This window comes from Colossoma macropomum, unplaced genomic scaffold (genome assembly GCF_904425465.1).
Source record: "Colossoma macropomum unplaced genomic scaffold, Colossoma_macropomum, whole genome shotgun sequence".
In the NCBI taxonomy this organism is placed as follows: domain Eukaryota; kingdom Metazoa; phylum Chordata; class Actinopteri; order Characiformes; family Serrasalmidae; genus Colossoma; species Colossoma macropomum.
In genome coordinates, this window is record NW_023494795.1 from 10174899 (window position 1) to 10197209 (window position 22311).

General features: G+C 40.9%; 1 protein-coding gene across 3 annotated transcripts in view; it reads right to left on the reverse strand.

Annotated features, from left to right (window-relative positions):
- Positions 1 to 22311, reverse strand: part of cdc42bpab (CDC42 binding protein kinase alpha (DMPK-like) b) — a 125489-nt gene that overhangs the window by 65281 nt on the left and 37897 nt on the right. For all 3 annotated transcript variants that reach the window (XM_036581384.1, XM_036581382.1, XM_036581383.1), the window contains exons 2-5: positions 20788 to 20879; positions 13392 to 13475; positions 12906 to 13001; positions 5103 to 5251 (exon numbers count right to left, since the gene is read on the reverse strand). In XM_036581384.1, the coding sequence (XP_036437277.1) occupies positions 5103 to 5251; positions 12906 to 13001; positions 13392 to 13475; positions 20788 to 20879 (421 nt within the window). The remainder of the gene's footprint in view (positions 1 to 5102; positions 5252 to 12905; positions 13002 to 13391; positions 13476 to 20787; positions 20880 to 22311) is intronic.

Genomic DNA, 22311 nt, shown 5'->3' on the forward strand with positions numbered 1-22311 from the left:
TTTCTACGCTCATTGTCCATTTCATTAGCTCTGCTTACTATATAGGTGCACTTTGTAGTTCTACAGTTCCAGACTGTAGTCCGTCTGTTTCTCTGTGTACTTTTTAGCCCCCTTTTGAGGGGTCCTGACCACTGAAGAACAGGGTAAAAAGGGGTAACAAAGTATGCAGAGGAACAGATGGACTAAAGTCTGTAATTGTAGAACTACAAAGTGCGTCTATATAGTAAGCAGAGCTAATGAAATGGACAATGAGCGTAGAAACAAGGAGGTGGTCATAATGTTATGCCTGATCGGTGTAAATATCATGGAAATATGCCATCTGAGAATGAATCCTCTAATTATTCACTTTTTTCCATCACCAATTTGTTTCACCAAGTCTACTCCGCACTAAACATCAGCTGATGCCTTGGTATCACGACTTTCTGCTTCAATTAAAATTCACTACAGTTTCCAAACAGAAACTGGTTGCTATTCCAAAATAACACAGATTTAATCCAGTCTACCCAAAGCATACTGCTACAATACTACAAACACTATAAAAATGTAACCTGGTGCTTTGTCAGTATTGTTTCAAGTGAAATACACGCATCATGAACGCCTGTGTACACACACTGACTATTTTTACACACTGCTCCGCACACGGACTGGCACTCGCACACACACACGCATACACCCTCTTCCATCGCTTGCTCTCAGGGGACCTGCCCACAGCATCCCCACCCTCCAAAACTCAGGCGTGCCAAACTCTCACAGGAGGAAAGCTGACCACACCTCTAACCCCATCATTACTGCCTCACACACTCCACACACTCCCCCCGCCAGCTTACTCGCACAAGCCCCAAAACAGCATACAATTACCATGACCAGAATAGAACACGCATGTGTGAGTGTGTGAGTGTGTGTGTGTGTGTGTGTGTGTGTGTGTGTGTGTGTGTGTGTGTGTGTGTGTGTGTGTGTGTGTGTGTGAGAGAGAGAGTGTGTTAGTGTGAGTTAGAGAACATCGTTCATTTATTTAGTTTCTACTCAGAAATTAAGTTATTCATTTTTCAGTGTCAGGAATAAAAGCAGGAAACTTATTTAATACAGAATATTTTACAGAAGCGAAATATAATATCAAACTAAGTATCTCAAATTCTTCAGTTTATCACACCGATCCTTTGTTTTTAACTACAGCTTCCATTCTTTCTGGGAGTCTTGCTTTCAGTTTTTCAAAAAAATCTGAAGGGATGTTTTTCCACACCTTCAAAGTTCAGTCTTAGAAGTTGGTTGTGTTTTCTCCAGCACATTTATCTGGGGTGGCCAGTCCTCTGTTGTGACACCAGCAGCTTCTTTGTTTGATTTGCAAATTTTCTTTTTTTGTCTATTTTCTTTTCTCAGTAAATACAGCTACACATCCTTTCAGACCCATAGCGCTGAGATCTCTTCTCACAGTGGAAGGATGGACAGAAACATCTGTGGATTTTTTCAGATCTGAAGCAAGAGTAGAGCTTCTCTCCTATCTTTCACAGACTTGGGCCCAATCTCATTTCTTCTTTTTACCCCACCCCTTGTTTTCGAGTGTCACCCTAACCCCTTGGAACTGAGTTATAAGGCGTAGAAGTTGAAATCTTGCCCTACGAAATGGGACCATCAAATTAACAAAACACATCACTTCATTAACAGCTACTAGCGCTGCTCTGTAGGCGACCTGGCTCGTCTTCAGTGATAGCAGAGGAGGGTAAAGTTCAGCTCCTCACTGCTGGGCTTTAGTTACATTTAGGGCATCATATGCTTTCAAAGAGGGGGCAATTATTTATTATCGCCCACCTCTAATTCTTTGGTGATACAAAGCTGAAGTCAGATATTCACCAGCATCTTGTTCAAATTTTCCAGTTCCACCTTAAATGGTGCAGCAGTTACATTCTGGCGCTTCAGGCGTCAGAACTGCTGGACTATTTAAGGTGGAACGGGAAAGTTAGCTCGCTAGCTACCGAGACAATAGCATACTATTAGCGATTTTTTATGCTTGTTATGAAGAAAACGACCATAATACACTGAAACCAAATTAAACTAAGATAAAACAGTGGTTATCGAAATTTTTAGCAGAGAAAATTCTCACATCTGTGGGTTTCTTTGGTTTCTTGTTCAGCCATCTTGCCGGTTTTTCTTTTTTTTTCTCATAACACTCTGTTTGGACTGTGTCTCTAGTTTGGAGGGCCATGTAGCCCTAACACTTCACCCTAATCCTAGACATGAACGCGCAAAACAGAGGGCTAAGGGCTAAGTGGTAGGGGCGAGGGGTGAAATGGGATTGGGCCTACCACTTTAGGTACTGTTTATCTGATGGGCCAGTTTAGGTGGTCTACCAGGTCTTGCACGGTTGTTAAGAGTCTAATTTTTTCTATATCTTTCAATAATTTCTTGAACTCCAGTTTTGGAATCTCCTGTTCCTTATACAAGCTAATACAATATCTAATCTCCTAATGAAAAAAGAAAAACGTGTACTTAACGGCTGTACTGACAGGAAATGAAACAAAGGCCAGCCTCTGACTTTTGCATGTGTTTTTATATACCCAATGAGAGTGGATTGCAAGTCTGGGTCATGTATGTATTTTGGGGATGCACATGTATACCCAGTGAGAAGGAGGAAGAGAGCGTGTGTGTGTTTTGGGGGTGGGGTTTGTGTGTTTCTCTGTGGGATCAATTAATATAAAGGCACACCCAAAGTCCCGCCCCTCACAAGCGCAAATACATCAATCACAGCAGGGCTACTGATGTCTATCATTATGCTAATGAGCAGAAGCTGCTTCTCTGCTCTGTTTGTATCAGCTGGACTTCCAGCCCCAGAATTCTCAGCAGCACTTAAACATGGCTTCTCCGAATCTTGCCTTAAAGCCTCTGTGTCCAAAGTGGTGATGGTTTCATCCTTAAGGTGCAACAGGAAAAAGGAAACGAAGCTGGCGAATAGGAAGCCAACTTCAGCCTCGACCTCTTGTGAATGTAAGTATGATAACCTATATGTTTTGGTGCTCACTACCAGCTAATACTCAACAAAGGAACACGAGAGGGAGTGTGTTAACGTGAAATAACATCCCAGCTGTGACGTTAAAGTGATAACACATGACCTTGAGTGTTCTATTGCTTTTGTACAGTTAAACAAATAAAGTAAGAAATTAATAAACTGGGCTGTGAACGCGGCGTTTTATATGTTTTAATGTTCGCAGCTCCTTCTGCCAAATTATAGTTCCTTAACAACAGCTTGTTGCTTCGTCAGAGTAACGAGCTCCGCTCACTCGCTGCACAGCCAGCAGTTCGTTCTCCAGCTCCTTACACTAAATTCCCAAACTGTCATCACCACTGAGCAGCTTTTCAGTCAGTAGCTGTGACAGAAGAACAGCTGAACAACCTGGAATCAGCCAGAAATGAACCCAACACCATTCGCCAAACTAAATGGGCTGTGAGATGCTTTACAGACTGGCTGGAACAAAACAACATTAATATTGATCTGGCAAAAAAATGACAAAACTGAGCTGAACTTGATATTGTGGCAGTTTTATGGCTCAGTCCAAGTTGGTCAGACTCTGAAGACGAGACTACACGTTTGGCAAATGGTATTGGGTTAATTTCTGGCTGATTCCAGGTTGTTTAGCTGTTCTTCTGTCACAGCTACTGACTGAAAAGCTGCTCAGTGGTGATGACAGTTTGGGAATTTAGTGTCGTCTCATCTTCAGAGTCTGACTAAATCGGCTGTCGGTCAAATGTGATCTTAAAAGTATCCATTTTCTGTTTGTGGCAAAGTAAAAAGTAAAAACGTTCAAATGTCTTGAGCGTCTCCTACAGCTGTCAAAGTCGTTGCTTAGCAACGGCGTCTCAGTGGAGCGATACAGTGTTTGTGAAAATTACAGCATGGTTAGAACGCTTCTAATCAGAACTTAGAACCAATCAGCCTGCATGGCCGGAACTAACTGTTCTATAATCCCAAATAACAGACTTAAGATCTTACATTTAGAAAGTATTCATTGTTTTTTTAACATATGTGCGTTTAACAGTGAAATATTGGTGTCTCTGCTGAAGAGCTCAGCATACTTCTTGCAAAACGAAGTCAGCCATCTTTATTTCATGGCACGCCTCTTTTTTATCGACCAATCACAGGCTTTGTCGTGTAAAGTTCGCCCTCGCTCTGCAGAAGGTCTGTGGTTGTTCTTTTTCTCCGCAATTACATCAGACTGTTCGCCGAAGCCAGGCAAAGGTAGTCTCCGCAAGAGGTATGCAGAGGTCTTTAGGCTGCAAAATTGACCCCAATATTGACCCCTGATATTGAACTCTAAGGGTTCGTATGCTGGTCCACACAACTCCTCACACGTATAACTACATAACTTACATATTAGTTTCATAGTAGTGACAATAATGTACAGTAGCTACTTAATAATAAATCATAAGATTAGTAACTCAATACAGGGTTGAACTGTATTTTCATTGGAGCAGTATCTGGTTGTTTGTCTCAAGGGAACAAAGAGTTATATTTGAGTCTATATTAAACAAAATAAGATTTCAGATAATACTATGAGTCACTTGAATTTCACTGCTGTCGGAAGAAAACCTTGTATCTCCATTTTCCAGTTTTTGACATAATTTGAAAATGCCTGTTGTTCTCTACATTGTGTGTAAATTTCAGGATGAATGGACCAAAAGAAACGTCCCAAAATGGCTTGGAAAAAAGTCTGGTTCCATTGACTTACATTAAAAGTAACGTAGGATTTTTGCTTCTCCTGTAAAATGATCATTTTGGAGATACGAGGTTTTCTTCTAACAGCAGCGATGACTTTTTAATAGGCTTTAAAAAAGCGGGCACATAAAATTCAAGGTCCTGTGGTCTTCTGACCTCTTATGATTTTTCCTCCATATCTCATGCTTAAATATCTTTGCTGCAGATCATCTGCAGTAACAGCAGTGACCACATCAACACTGAAAGGGTGGGCTAAATTGTTGTAGGCTTGCTAGTCTTATGTACTTGTGTGTACTTGCGTTCAGGAATTCAACTGAGACTGTTTCCAGCGTGGTTTCCATTTACGGACTGAAGACACAGCACATCAAACACCTGAACCTGTGAACAAGAAGCTCACCTGTGAACATAGTGCAGCTGGTGCACAGAGTCGATGGCAAGCACCATCTCCGCCAGGTAGAACTTGGCCATGTCCTCGGGCAAACGGTCCTCAAACTTGCTCAGCAAGGTCAGCAGATCTCCACCAACATAGTAGTCCATCACCAAGTACTACAGAAGGATAAGACAGAGGAAGACGATGATGTAAGGGAATGTGAAAGGCTGTCACACAGACATATCTGGGGTAGTACTGTGACTATCCTCCACTGTCTTTGCTCAAAGTCCTGTACTGTCCTCCATCCTGATCATCATAAGTGACTGAATCACTGTTTTTGCCTTTCCAGCTGTAAATATGGTCACTGACAAAAACTCACCACTGTATTCACTGATTCTGCTGCTATCATCACCATTTACTGATACACTTCATTGTTTTTCCTATTCAGCTGTAATTATCATGAGAAACTCTTCCTCATTCTCACTGAAGGCTATGACACATATCATTACTCAATAAACAGAAATCACTGATGACAGTGACCTTCTTAATGAACTGACAATGATCAGTGGGCAATTTGCATCATGACAATGTTTATTTTCAAGTCTTGTACTGGTCATATACACCGATCAGGCATAACATTATGACCACCTCCTTGTTTCTATGCTCATTGTCCATTTTATCAGCTCCACTTACTATATAGGTGCACTTTGTAGTTCTACAGTTACAGACTGTAGTCCATCTGTTTCTCTGCATACTTTGTTAGCCCCCTTTTACCCTGTTCTTCAGTGGTCAGGACCCCCATGGACCCTCACAGAGCAGGTACTATTTGGGTGGTGGATCATTCTCAGCACTGCAGTAACACTGACATGATGGTGGTGTGTTAGTGTGTGTTGCGCTGGTCTGAGTGGATCAGACACAGCAGTGCTGCTGGAGTTTTTAAACACCTCAGTGTCACTGCTGGACTGAGAATAGTCCACCAACCAAAAATATACAGCCAACAGCATCCTGTGGGCAGCGTCCTGTGACCACTGATGAAGGACTAGAGGATGACCAGCACAAACTGTGCAGCGGCAGATGAGCTATCGTCTCTGACTTTACATCTACAAGGTGGACTGACAAGGTAGGAGTGTCTAATAGAGTAGACAGTGAGTGGACACAGCGTATAAAAACTCCAGCAGCACTGCTGTGTCTGATCCACTCAGACCAGCACAACACACACTAACACACTCACTCCACTCACTTTACCTCCTATGATGAAAATAATGTTATTGTATTAATGATAGTAACAAATTCATTCTAATGAATCTTATTTTGTCCACTTGTATAACTATTACAAACTGCACTGCTTTTTAAATTAAAAAATATTTCTTTGAGGTAAAATTTGAGCAAATTAACCAGCATTAAAAGATGAAGTGATAAACTGTGATTGTTTATAATTATGTTAAGTCTTTGGCCTATTATTTTTTTTAATAACACAGTTTAGATTTCATAGTTTATTCAATAAACTGTTTAGGAATATGTAGAAGGTCATGCACTTTTTTTTGGTTCAGTTAAAGTCAATATTTTTATTCGGGCAATTTTGAGCAAATCAGACAAACGCGGTTAATCACACTTACACAAGAGAATGCATTTAATCACGGTTAACCATATTAATAATTTAACAGCCTTATTATTTTTATTAAAGTAGTTCGCTTCCCTAGTTTATCCTTCTCCAATTCAGTGTTTCGGAATCTGTGAAATGTCGTAACTAACAATATATCACTGTTTGTTACCTGTCAGCTTCAAAGTCAGCATTTTTGTTTGAATTTCATGAGAATCTTGACCAATCATCAAAACAACTGGTAGATTACTCGATTCCTAACACACTCAATACTGACAGTCCTAGTTGGCATCATCGAGAACTTCCATTCCTCCCTTCTTTTCTCTTTCCTTTCTCTTTTTCTCTCGTCAGAACAGCCCAATTCCGTGCCTGGCTGTAAAGTCCACCACCTCCAGTATGACCTTTACAGGTCCATCATTCTTCATGCCTCAGTCGAGGTTCAATCCAGGAGAAGAATAAACTCTCATCCACTGCAGCTGCACCGAGCTACCTGCCACTTCCCATTCGCCCACTCTCCTGTCTCCTGTCATTCCCTTAAACCCACATGCTCACTATCTGCTTCACTCTCACTCCCTCACTGGCTGAACCGTCCATCTTAAACCTCTCTCATCCTCTCAACTCGCTCTCTTCTTTACCATCTCACTCAACAGGAGTTTCACAATTAAGTGTATATCAGTCAATAATGCTATTACAGCCTCCACAACTGTGAAAGGCTGTGATTAACGCAGGATTCAGTTGCAAAACACTGCATCGTCAGTTAAATGATGAACCAGGAAATACTAGGGACACATGATATATCAGCGGGTGATATATTATTAGCTGATGCATGGAAAACTTTAATCATTATCAGACCAAAATTACAGCTACAGACGATAATTACAACCAATGTAGATCTCTGTTTTTTAGCTTGCACACGCAGTGTAGTCACGACTCAATCTAGAGCTGGGGTTTTTTTTTCAAAGCACTCAAATGCATAGAATTGTGAATAATATCACTACCCTTCACACTGTCTTTGCCCCAACTGTACCATAACATATTTCTCACCAACCACTGCAAACATTAGCTGTAACCAATGTATTTACAAGGGCTGTCAAAAGAGTAAAATAAAGTGATCACTTTTGTTTTATTTGATCAAATTCGCCTTAAAGAAAGATTTTTACATGTAAAAAGGCCATGCATGCTGATGTAGCTATGTACGTGGACAAAATATGCTTTGCCAGAATGTATTTATTACTTTTCATAATTCAGCAGTGTTATTTTCATCATGAGGACTAGGGACGTGCACGAGGACTCAGCTAAGGTTGAGGTGCCAGTACTGAAATCACTATTCAGGTGACCTTTTCATTTTATCACGGAAAGACAGAGAAAATATACAAACAAACAGTTTGGCGAAATGCTGATTTAACAATATAGTGTAATATGGCGAGTTTCCTCGTATTCGCGAGTATTTATGGTTATTACACTTAGCTGCTATGAAACGCGACCGCCTTAACGCTAAGTTAACTACTCTAGTTGGTGTTAACTCAGTCCAGAAACAGTGAAAATATATTTCATGACAAATTAACATGTTGGCACACTGTCCACCTGTAAGAAGACAGTTCAGTGCCAGTAGGCCCTCCTAGTTCATTATCTCCTCTGATGAGGCAGCCTCTGTTACTCATCCGACATGAAAACCTACCCATTTCCCTTGGCTATTTTCTAAAATGTTTTCCTTTGTGTGCTGCTAATTTTTAATGTAACACCAGAGCTGTCACCTAAACAGATAAGCCCACGGGCCTTTGATGTCGGCCAAAGTCTCGTTTTGTGTTTCCTTGGTTAACAGATTATTCACTCATTTGTTAGTTAGTTTACTTTGGTTACTTTGCTGCCTGTTGATTTATCCATAGGTCTCCTATGATCACCGCCCATCACAGTCTGCTGACAGAGCTTCAAAAGCCATTTAAAAGCTGCATTTAAACTAAAGGGCTTCATTCTGGACTACTCTAGTGGTTCAAAGAGTCAAATTAACAAAATGCATTAATAGCATTTAAAAAAATTAGTGGAGTGGATAATTTATTACAATATCGACATGATATTAACATGATATTAATGTGCTGTTAACATGTTGTTAACATGTCACAGCCCTAGCATATAAAATAAATATTTGCGTGGAATAGGGGTTCCCAACCTTTTGCAAGCCTCAACCCACAAAACAACCACAAAAGGTTCCGCAGCCCACAAGAAGATTTTACTGATCTCCTGATTTTTTCTAACTCACCTAATAGCAGCGGATTTTGTTTGGCAGCTACCAAATCCTAAATTAATAAATTAGTAGATAAGTGTATAAATGTATTGCTTTCTTGCTATTTATTGTTAACGTGTTAAATTTGACAGCCCTAGTATTTAAAATAAATACTTCCGTAGAATAGGGGCTCCCCATCTATTGCAAGTTACACAAACAACCACAAAAGGTTCTGTAGCTCGCAAGATTTTATCGATCTTATGATTTTTACTGACTTAATAGGAGCAGACTTTGTTTGGTAGCTGCCAAGTGCTGGATGTCAAGTTGTCAAGATGTCAATTCGACATGTTTAGATACACATTCTCTATGTTTAGACAGTGTGAACTGTTGCCTTACAAAGCTTCACTTGAAAAGACCTGTGAGCACACAGCCCAGAGCGGACGTTACTCGTGTTTAGTTTTCACACAAGTGAAGTTCAGCAAACGCTACTCACTGCTGTATTTTCTACGTTTCGGTTTATGCTTGGTTTGCTCGTTTTGAGATCTGAGATACGGTGACCATATTAGATTAAAATTAAGATGAAGTGACCCTTATTAGTCCCACAATGGGGAAATTTCACCTCCGCATTTTAACCCATCGTGCAGTGAAGCACCACATACACACTAGGGGGCAGTGAGCACACTTGCCCGGAGTGGTGGGCAGCCCTATCCATGGCACTCGGGGAGCAGTTGGGGGTTAGGTACCTTGCTCAAGGGCACTTCAGTCACATACTGTCGACTCAGGGGATCAAACCGGCAACCTTCCGGTCACAGGGCTGGTTCCCTAACCTCCAGCCCATGACCGCCCCCATATAGTTAGTAGTTGGTTCAGACATACAATGAGCTGTGTATACATAGGAAGCATTGTTTTTGCAAATAATCAATAAAAATTCTGATATTCATCATTAAAATTAAAAAAATAAATAAATCTTTCAAGTCTTAATATATATAGACTATGGTGTGAAATTGTTTTAAACCCCTCCCACACACAAAAAAAACTTATCAATTACTGGTTTTACTATCAGATACAGCAAGATGTTAATCAGTCATCACACAAGATTCGACATTCATGCATACCTTCAATTTCCACCTCTTTTTTTAGCAATAAAAAGTGAGTCTTTGTCTAAACATCATTACAAATAATCACACTTATTAGCTGCTGAGATCGTGCTGCTCTAACTCATGCAGATGATCTATAACACAGTATCGTTTCTTCCTCACTGCTCCATATATAAACACAGACACAGGAAAATGTGTCTCACCCAGCAGGGGTCTGAGACAGCTAAACACACACTGCCAGCTGTGAGATCATTTCCCCTCAAACGTTCTGTCTACCACAGCAGATTCACGAACAACACCATCTTTCCAATTCCAAAGCTTATCTGTCATGAACAGGCAGAAAGTAAGCTATATGTACCCCTTTCAATGCTTCCACTGAACTGTCTGGCTGTAATGCAACCAAATATGCGGGGCAGAACGTCCCCGGACAGATTTGCTGCTGTGCTCTTCTGTGCTGTATAATATCTACACAGTAGGCTGTGAAAACGCGTCTGAATGTGGAGATTCAATGGCACTGAAAGGCGACACATACATGCCAAATTACCTTTCACTGGTATTTTAAAATGTAAGTCCACAATAAAGAAGCATATTGATTTAATGACCAGATTTCACTACTGTGTGAACAGCTCAACCGGTCACATCTGTAGATCAAGTGCTTTTACATAATAATGAACATTTTTATAAATTATCTAATCAGATGAAAACCGTAATCGACACCGTGCCACACTGTATGAAGTGGACCTATCATAATTATTACATCATCGCTCGATCACAATTATCTGATCTGATTACAAATATGTAAGGCGACTGTTCTTACATTCCACAGCTGTTAGCTTTTACAGTCAAATGTTGTTACGGCACACCAAACAAAGCATTTTCATCTGTTGGGCTGAGACAAATGCATGTAAACAAAAGACAACAGAAAATGATTTTACTGAGACACAATGGGTCGTACAAAAACAACTTCAGACCGGTGCTGTAACACCTTTAGAGGGCAGTAGTGAGTAACGTCCGTTTGAGCTGGAGCTCTGACTTCAGATAGGAGCTACTAAGTATCGACAGCGAGGAAGCAAAATCAGCTGATCAGCCAATTTTGCCACTTTAGATTTAAACTTTAACAGTTACATAAAAGTCAGACAGCAAACAAATAGAGTTAAACTGTTAACTGCAACTGTTAAAGGGGAACTCCACCAATTTTGCAAAATTACTTAATCATTCAATGGTTTAGATGTGAACAAAATCATTCAGAGTGGTTCGGTGTGAAATGCGCCTTTCTAGAGAAGTTTATCAAGGCAGAACTGTTCGCCATTACAGTACTAGGAACCAGACGTCTGAAGCATTTAATGGGTTTAAAGGCTACAACCCGTTATGTTATTACAAAAACCGGTTATAAATGCATTGCTTGATACCTGAGACATTGTTTCGTGGTAGTTTTGTTGTAAGGTTTTGGCACAAAACTTATTTTTAGGAAAAAATATTACTCCAGAATTACTGTTTCCTCTCAAAACCGGATTCTCAACAGAGATCAATGCACACAAGCTAACGTGCTTTTATAGTTACTAGCCTGTAGCTACAGCCTTTCAACATGGATAACGCCAATTAGGCATCGTAAAGTGAAAAATTAAGCACTATTTTACTATTATCAGCAAGACATATAGACCTTTTAAGACACAGGTAAGTTCACTGGACATTTTTTTAATAGTAGATAAAATGGTCATATTTGTAGTGAAGACATACGGACGTCTGGTTCCTAGTACTACAACGGTGAACAATTTTGACTCTGTAAATTTCTCTAGAAAGCATTTCACACCAAAACCACTCTGAATGATTTTTACATCTAAATAATTAAGTGATAAAGTAATTTTGCAAAATTGGTGAAGTTCCCTTTTAATATGGCAATTAATCCTCAGCTTTAAACTTTTATGCTCGTGACAGGCCTATGCTGAGGTCAGCATTGCTGTGAGTACTGACTATGTGCAAATAAGTCAACAAGATCAGCTGCTGTCGAAAGAAAATCTTGTATCTCCATTTTTGTTGTTTTTCAGTTTTTACATAATTTAAAAATGCTTGTTGCTTTTTACATTGTATGTAAATTTCATGAAGAATGGCCCAAAATGACCTGGAAAAAAGTCTGGTTCCACTGATTTACATTAAAAGTAAAGTAGGTTTTTTCCTTCTCCTATAAAGTTACCACTTTGAAGATACGAGGTTTTCTTACAAAAACAGCGATATATATATACACACACACACACACACACACACACACACACACACACACACACACACAAAAGAACAAATGTTGCCTGTCCAAACGTTACATTATATTTTATGTTTTAATCTTTTTCATTCTGAATCTAGATATAGATCTATTTTTACTTGAAAAATCAAGAAACATGTCATTTGACCACGGGTGTTCAAACTGCATATGCATATGACTGTAAGGGCATTAAACTGTACTTTGCGCAAGTGCCTTAACACAAACGCGTTGCCTAGGGCGTCTCATGGCCTAGGACATGACTGAAGGCAGAAATAGCACAAACAGCTCTGGCTCGTCTTTTTCGGTAACTACTCCAGCTGACATTAGCGAGGTCTAGAACCAATGAAAACATATTTCTCCAACAAATTAACACGTTGGCACGTCGTCCACTGGGGAGAAAAGACCTTGTGCAGAAGTCGACCCTCATCAGCGTCCAACACTGTACTGATAAGTCATCTGAAGAGGCAGCTTTCATTACTTATCCAAAACAACCTTCTGTTTTCCTTCGGCTATTTTAGAATAATACAACTTTTGCAAATATATTCCTCTGCACGCTGCTAAATGTTTGTGCTACTGATGTCTCTTAACCTTGTGCCATCATCTAAAAAAAGTGCAGTCCCGCCCACCCCAATCAAAATCACACGGAGTTCCTCACCAAGTTGTTTTCATCCTGGAAGGCATAATGCAACGTGGTGATCCACTGGCTGTCCCCGTTCACCAGCACATCCCTCTCCTCCCGGAAGCACGCCGTCTGAGAAATGAGGTGGAACATGTCATAGGAAGTCATTTCTCACAGTTATGAGTGTACAGCCCACTTCTTAGGCGGACCCCCAGATAACCAGCGATTCTTTAATCTTTCACCTGTACGAAATGGAGTCACATGCTTATGGAGCAAAACACATTTGTTGTTTTTAACAGTTTCCCATGCCATGAATGAAAGACAGAAGAGGTAGTGCTGTCCTGCGGGGATGAAGGACGACACCCCAGGAGAATAACGAACACGGATGAATGAACTGAACACGTCAATGGGAAAAGCACATTGGCAATAGGTCTAAAAACCAAAACATTCCTAGGAAAAATTCTTTCTGTGGCTTAGAGTCACGTCAGTTGGATGGAATTCTAATCTGAAAACGTTGCCCACCTCAGCCCTCTTGAGCATCTCCCATTTGTTGAGGATCTTCATGGCAAACACTTTGTCCGCATTCTTGACCTTCACAACGGCCACCTGTGAACAAGAGCGTCTTTAGTGGTAATAAAAACTCAAAGAGACAAACAAAGTGAGCACATTTCTAACCATCTGCAACATCCTCTCAGCCTAGATCACAAAGAGGCCACAAACCTTGGGGAGAACTTTTGTTGGTAAGTTCCACCACAAAGTGTTCCTCAAAGAACGTAAAGTTTAGATCTGTTTATGACCACAAATAGAAAGAAGATGGAAGCTTATGGAGCTGAACATGAATGTGATTCTAACTCCAAGAAACTTCTCTCCATGTGAGGCCACTCATAAGCAAGGTCTACGATATCAATGGGAAACAGTCTTTGAACAGCCCTTTACAAGGATATGAATTTGAAAATGATGTTTTCAGCAACAAAAATGAAGAAAGATTTGGTTACACTTTATTTGAAGTCTACTTACCCAGGGTCATCATAACTCGTACTTAAAAATTAAATAACATTTCATAAAGCAACACTTGACTATTTAGGTACAATTTATGGTCACAAGATGACATATTTTATAAGGTAAATGAACTTGTATTGACACAAGAGGCCTTAAACTGAAATTACATATTTCCTCCTTCAATAAAACTTTTACGAAGCATAGTTCCCAAGTAAATTCAACTTTTAAGGCAGAGGCCTAGATAAGACCACCATACACCGAGCAGGCACAACATTATGACCACCTCCTTGTTTCTATACTCATTGTCCATTTTATCAGCTCCACTTACTACAGACTGTAGTCCATCTGTTTCTCTGCATACTTTGTTAGCCCCCTTTTACCCTGTTCTTCAGTGGTCAGGACCCCCGTGGACCCTCACAGAGCAGGTACTATTTGGGTGATGGATCATTCTCAGCACTGCAGTAACACTGATGTGGTGGTGGTGTGTTAGTGTGTGTTGTGCTGGTACGAGTGGATCAGACACAGCAGTGCTGCTGGAGTTTTCCACTCACTGTCCACTCTATTAGACACTCCTACCTTGTCAGTCCACCTTGTAGATGTAAAGTCAGAGACGATAGCTCATCTGCTGCTGCACAGTTTGTGTTGGTCATCCTCTAGTCCTTCATCAGTGGTCACAGGACGCTGCCCACAGGACGCTGTTGGCTGGATATTTTTGGTTGGTGGACTATTCTCAGTCCAGCAGTGACACTGAGGTGTTTAAAAACTCCAGCAGCACTGCTGTGTCTGATCCACTCAGACCAGCGCAACACACACTAACACACCACCACCAAGCAGCGTTACTGCAGTGCAGAGAATGATCCATCACCCAAATAGTATCTGCTCTGTAATTGTAGAACTACAAAGTGCACCTATATAGTAAGTGGAGCTGATAAAATGGACAATGAGCGCAGAAACAAGGTCATAATGTTATGCCTGATCTGTGTGTATCAATTCTATATATTTCTGTCTAAATTAAAGTACAATGTCTATTAAGGAGACCTGTGTAACCACATATGTCCTGATTTGCCCCCCAAATCCCCATCCCACATTGTCAGCTATGAGTCTATTCCAATCTTTGTGCTCCAGCTGCACAATTTAGGTAAAATATGCTAGACTGCCAATTATTACTACAGTAAAATGAACCCTATTTTCAGTATGTGCATGTCCTATTCTGGACTTACATTTGAGATTTTTGCCTGATTTTATCACAATGATCATTATATAGCGTGTTTAATATTTACTTACGATCCAGTTTATTGACCCTGATGATTACGCTTCCGGCTACTTTAACATGCAGTAAAATCTTTGTATAAAATGGTATAGCTATTCTTTTGTGGACTACTTAATAATAATCATTTTATAGTGCTGTGAATACATTATGATCTCACATTGCTCTAATGTACATGCAGCAGCTGCTCCTTTCTCTCAGTTTTGAACATACTGTTCCTGCTATCGCAGGTTCAAAATCAGAAGCAGCACGGCCGTTACGGCAGAACGGTTCTGAGATAGTTTTGTTTTCAACCAGTCATGACTCGCAAGAGAAAAACTTGGTGACAGTGTATTTTGTACACGGTTTTGGCAGCATGCCACTCACAAAAAATGGAAGAAAACAGAGAAAATGGGTGTGCGCTCGCATTTTACATGGCCGGTGTTTAGATGACAGGCAGTTAGTTCAAACACAGTAGAGACAGGCACTGTAGAAATATCTTAATATATTACAAGTTTTCATCTCCCACCTTAAAGCAGCCCCAGACTGCGGCCATTTACCACTTTGTTACTGTTTTGTTTTAAGACAAGTGTCAGTGCTGCAGGCTGTGAATGATGTGTGTTTACGACAGCAGAGTAAATAGCTCAAAGATCCAAACTGGATCAATCTTAGCCGAAACCTGACCCATTAAAATGAGCCTGGACACCCCTAAAATGTAACATCTCTAACAGCAAAATATGAGAAATTCTCAGACATTTTATTACCCTGAATTTTTCACATTTATTTTATGACTTTAAAAACTTCTGAATGATCCACAGGAACCTTGTTAACAAGACCTCTGCCGTATATGCTCTATTGCTTAGGAATGATGCTTCACAACAGCAGCATAAATGGACCAAATGTCCGTCACTTCAGTTTAAGGGCCTGAAGACTGCAATTTGCAGGCAAAACGGTAGGTCACTTCTAGCCTTCATAACTTCAGAACGGTTTAAGCTACAGACATGATACACATATCGGACCTTTCAGCAAGACCCAGTGCTAACTAGCCAGCATGATATCATCGAGCGTGACGTCAGCATCAGCGAGTAATTCAGCTCAGAAAATCACCCAAAATCCTGATACCATTGCTCTGCTTTTTGCCCTTCATATTCCAACAAAGGGTTAAAACAGCGACATGATTCACACATCAGGTCACTCATCAGACTCTGCTTCACCATCCAGAGTGATTTCATCCACCTGTGACCATCAATCAGCCAGCAATCCAACTTCAACATCATCCAAACCCCACTCACTACTGTTATACTACATCTCCGCTCTTAGCCTTCATATTATAAACAAAGGGTTAAAATAGCGACATGATTTACACACCAGAACACTCAGAGGAACCTGACCTCACCAGCCAGAGTGAGAGAAACCAGCTCTAACATCACACAACCCAGAAATACAGCACAATCACAGCCATTACCACTGTAAAACCTGCTATTAGCTCTCTGCTTTAGCCTTCATTTGGCAACTAAAGGGTTAAGGCCCTTTATGACGATACAATGTCACTGACTTCAGAAAACATTTAATGTCATCTTGCGAATAGAGTCGTAAGCTGTTCACAAAGCTGTGGCTTTATAGATCCATTATTCAACACTTTCGAATGTATCACAAAGTCCCTACATTGGTAGCCGTGACATACAGTGTTCCCAACTACTCTTATGTGTCAGAATGGAAGGAGAATAAAGTTCTTCCACCATAAAACCAAATCATCACTGCAGGTTCCACTGCCTGCTGGAATACTAACACTGCAAAACATCGAGACACAAGACCAGGCCTGCAGCCGAGAAGGACTGAAATGTCTTCACGCTGTCACCTCTGGAAGCAGCAACTCCACTGCTAAGGTAACACAACACTAATGCTCTGGCAACGTTTCTGTTCTCCTCACTGTGATTCGATCAGGGAGGGAGCACAGCGCTCTTGGCTGTGTTTTCCCAGTGCTGGAATAGCCTTCAGCATTTGTTCTTCTATCAGGGATGTAAACTATTAACCGGCAACCGGCAAGTAAATAGATGTTCGACCAAGTTTGACTAAGAAAAGAGAACTTAATTATATAACAATAGTTCATATTTGCATAGGTGAGTTTATCATGCAAATGAGGAACTACAGTAATGGCCTATAGAGAAAAGCAAGCAGTAATGAAACGTTATTCATTTGTATCAGAGAAAAGCAGCTTAGAACTGGAGTTCCTCAATTCAGCAAGATGCCAACTACAGAATGATACATGACATCAGAGGTCTATATGCACCAACTGACCATCTCATTAAGTTTCTACTCTACTCTCTCCATTTTATCAGCTCCACTGACCACATAGGTGCACTTTGTAGTTCTACAGTTACAGACTGTAGTCCATCTGTTTCTCTGCATACTTTGTTAGCCCCTTTTTACCCTGTTCTTCAGTGGTCAGGACCTCCATGGACCCTCACAGAGCAGGTACTATTTGGATGGTGGATCATTCTCAGTAACACTGATGTGGTGGTGGTGTGTTAGTGTGTTGCGCTGGTACGAGTGGATCAGACACAGCAGTGTTGCTGGAGTTTTGAACACTGTGTCCACTCACTGTCCACTCTATTAGACACTCCTACTCAGCTGGTCCACCTTGTAGATGTAAGGTCACAGACAGTAGCTCATCTGCTGCTGCACAGTTTGTGTTGGTCATCCTCTAGTCCTTCATCAGTGGTCACAGGACGATGCTGGCTGTATATTTTTGGTTGGTCGACTATTCTCAGTCCAGCAGTGACACTGAGGTGTTTAAAAACTCCAGCAGCACTGCTGTGTCTGATCCACTCAGACCAGCGCAACACACACTAACACACCACCACCACCACATCAGTGTTACTGCAGTGCTGAGAATGATCCACCACCCAAATAGTACCTGCACTGTGAGGGTCCATGGGGGTCCTGACCACTAAAGAACAGGGTAACAAAGTATACAGAGAAACAGATGGACTACAGTCTGTAACTGTAGAGCTACACAGTGAACTTATACGGTAAGTGGAACTGATAAAATGGACAAGGAGTGCAGAAACAAGGAGGTGTACTGAAAGTGGCCGGTTGCTGTATATGTTATAATAAATTTTATGATATAAAAGTGTAAAGACTCTAAATGTACATGTAGGGACAACACAAGATTTTAGGAGTCTACTAACAGTGTGCAAATTTTAGTCTCAGTCCAGCACCTGTTCAACATTCTCAAAGTGCTTGTGTTTCATCACGTTTCACTAAATATGAACATAAACGTGAACTGCAGTAAACCTGTACTTGTTTTGATTGGCGAGTGTCATTCCAGGATTCAAACAGCCACACCTAGTATCACATGAACGCTTAGTCATTTGAAAATCGCTCCGTGACTTTCAAATGAGCTCTGTTTGAACTCCAGTTTGCATAGTTCTCAAACGTGCACAGAGTAGAGGAACCGAAGATCAGTTTTGCTCCCTTTTGCTTTGTAATCATTATAATTCGCTAGATCTGGTGGGAGAGACGGATTGAGGCTTTACACCCCAACACCGCCTAAGACGTTTGCTAAAAATGGACGCCAATTCAGAACCTAGGGTCGCGCAAACATACCAATCCAGCTTCAGCTTTCCGCCTCATTTAATCCACCAGGAGGTTAAGTATAACTGGTCCCAAACTAAACCTGCCTTTCATTTCCCTGCGCTTTTTCCCACAGCTTCACTTCCTTTATCGTGCTGTTCTGGAAATGGCCTCACGTCTTACACAAAAAAAGAAAAGTTTATGCTGGGTTTCCATGAGCGGCTGATTCCAGCTGGATAGCACCGAGAAGGCCCGGGGACGGAAAAGCACAGCGGGTCTGACTGGAATTTTGCCTTTAAGGGAGGAGACTCAGCTCACTGAAGGGCTCAGCTAGTTACGAAACAGACAGGAACAACACGCAATTTGTCATTCTTCTCAAACACGTTCAGTTGTCTATAGAACAATAACAGACACTGTTGAATGGAACATTTTAGAGATGTTACAATTAATCAACTATTTAAAAAAAAAAATCAAGCATTGAAATTTTATAGTAGGGCTTATTTCCCACTGCGTAAGGTGACAATGCATATTTTAAATTCTACTCATTTATTGTCACATAGTGTTTATTATTATTTTAAAGTATTAATAAGGATTCCTAGTTTATTGTCTTCCAATACAGCACAGCATACGCAAAAGGATCTGCATGCTTTGTTATCATTCGATTAAGTCCACTTTTTGTTGTTTGGGTTCCGGAAAAAGCTCTTATTACGTGATGAATCATCAGAATGTTTGGCTCAGTATATAAATCAACAGTAACAGCCCTAATCAGACGCAAGCCGTTCAATCGTTTGGAGCTGCGCTTGATGTGGGCAGGCAGCTGGTGTACTGCACACTTTCAGCTGGAAGGTTTTTTTTTTCTGTTTAAAAAGGCAGAAATCTGCAGGCTTCGATTCTGACCACAATGACAGAGGCTTAAGATCCCCTCCGTCGTTAAAGCGACTCATCGGGCGGAGCTGGCACGGGTCGGGTGGCATGAAGCCGCTTTCTCGGTCACCATGAAATAAAACTCCAATAAAAAGGTCTGTTAAGCAAGCCATGGGGGTTTTAGCACCGGGCTCCTCTCCAGACCTCCCTCTAGTTCAAAGGGCCAACGCTGAACGGCCAAGGCCTTGGCGTGTAATCCAATAGCACCGGCTTTCTTGGCATGCTTACCTGTCTACCAAACATTCCCCTGTGACTACATCACGTTTGGTGACATTACGAAAATGCCTCGACTGCCTGAGGCTCTTTTGTACACGTACTGCATGAGAAAAGCCTTTAACCCAACAACCAGTTCAACGTGGAAAGGAAATTCACACACTCAACCGCTCTTCTAGAAAACAGACTCAGGAACTGTACCCACCATGCTTAATTAACGTCATACCGCATTATCATTTTAGCATATGACATCTGCATTTCAAACTTCAAACTTGCTTGAAAATTAGTAAATACCACACCTGTGACATTCTGAGGCCTATCCACACCTATCTGGATATCTGTGAAAGTTTTTTTCTCTGCATTTTTGTGCTAAAACTATGTTTTTTTTTTAATATTCAGATATGGAGGCCTAAACTGACCAGGCAGGTTTCTGTATGCACTACTAGATGATGATATGGACCATCATTCTCTATATATTTCATTTTTCTTCCCAATTTTCTCCCCAGTTGAGTCACTGCCAAGTTCATCTGCGAGTCAGATCTCCTGCCTTATCTCATAATGACAGACCAAAAGCTTAGACGGGAGCACCACTGGGAGTCTAACGTTCTGCAGATTTCTAAATTATAGCTGCGCAGGAAAACATTCAAAACGACTTGAAAATAAAGAGAGGAAGACCCTTAAGGCACCTATCTGGTCTCATTCAGAGTAAAGCAAAGCCAATATTTACAATGGTCTGCAGTCTTACGTAATTGGGTTAACGTATAGTTTGCTGTTATGAAATTACTATCCTTAAGCATGTTTGGCTGTTTTTCTTTATGCTGTATTTTAATACGATTCTCTGAGGAATAATGAAGTTGTTTACATGGCCCAACCAGCTCTGAATGCTACGGTGGCCTTTATGAGATGCAGAGGTCTTGTTATGGGAATTGAAATAACTCCGAGAATGTGTTGCACGCATACCTCTCCAAACGCTCCTCGGCCGATCACTTTCAGGATCTCAAAGTCCTCTTTACGCAGGCGCATCTGCTTCACTTTGGAGGTGAAGGGTTTGGCTGTAGAAACAAAGACAAGACAACATAAGCAAGACTTTACACCAATGGAAACACTGGTAAAATAACTAAAATGAATGAAAGTGGATTCATGTCTAGCATTACAAAGCTGACTTGTTAAAGGAACAGTCTTGTTTTGCACTGGAGGCTAACAGAAGCATATAAGTAATTAATTTAAAAACTATTTGAGAAAACGTGATGCAGTTTGAGGCAGGTGTCTGATTATTTAGGTCTCCTAGTGGAATATTAGCTTCCATTAGTTATTAGCTACATATTGGCCTCATTGTTCCAAAGGTTCTGGACATAAACTAACTAACAAATATTTGATTGATTTAGAGGTTTAGGCCCAATCCCATTTCACCCCTCGCCCCTGCAACTTAGCCTTTAGCCCTCTGTTTTGCGCGTTCACGTCTAGGGGTAGGGTGTCCCAATTTTTGTTGAGATAGAGGGGTAGAGTGAAGTGTTAGGGCTACATGGCCCTCCAAACGGAGGTTTTTCAGAGTCACATTGCAAACAGAGAGTTATGAGGAAAAAAAGAAAAAACGGCAAGACGACTGAACAAGAGACCAAAGAAACCCACAAATGTCAGAATTTTCCCCCGTTATAAAAATTACGATAACCACTGTATTAACTTAGTTTAATGTTGTTTCAGTGTATTATCGTCGTTTTCTTCATAACAAGCATAAAAATCGCTAATCGCATGCTAATGTCTCGGTAGCTATCTAGCTAACTTTCCCGTTCCACCTTAAATAGTCCAGCAGTTCTGACGCCTGAACCGCCAGAATGTAACTGCTGCACCATTTAAGGTGAAACTGGAAAATTTGAACAAGAAGCTGGTGAATATCTGACTTCAGCTTCATATCACCAATGAATTAGTGGTGGGCGATAATAAATAATTGCCCTCCTCTTTGAAAGCATATGATGCCCTAAATGTAACTAAAGCCCAGCAGTGAGGAGCTGAACTTTACCCTCCTCTGCTGTCACTGAAGATGGGCTGGTTGACATACAGAACAGCGCTAGTAGCTGTTAATGAAGTAACGTTTTGTTTATTTGAGGGTCCCATTTCTTAGGGCAAGATTTCAACCACTACCCCTTGTAACTCAGTTCCAAGGGGTTATGGTGACACTCGAAAACAAGGGGTAGGGGTAAAAAGAAGAAATGGGATTGGGCCACAGTGTACACTTTATGTAGAATGGCGTCTGCCTTTTTTGCCAGGGTGGAGCAAAAATGAGGCAATTATGGGAAAATGGAAGTCAGTTTAGCTAATGTAAGCTAGATATATAATGTCTGTTTCTACATCTGTGAGTGCTAAGCAACATTATGTTGACTGTGTAGCAGTTTCTCCATTTAGTTATTTTCAGAAAGTAAACACTACAGTTTGACGTCTTGTTGTTTACTGCTTGACGCTCCCAGGATTTGGTTCACCTAACTGAAC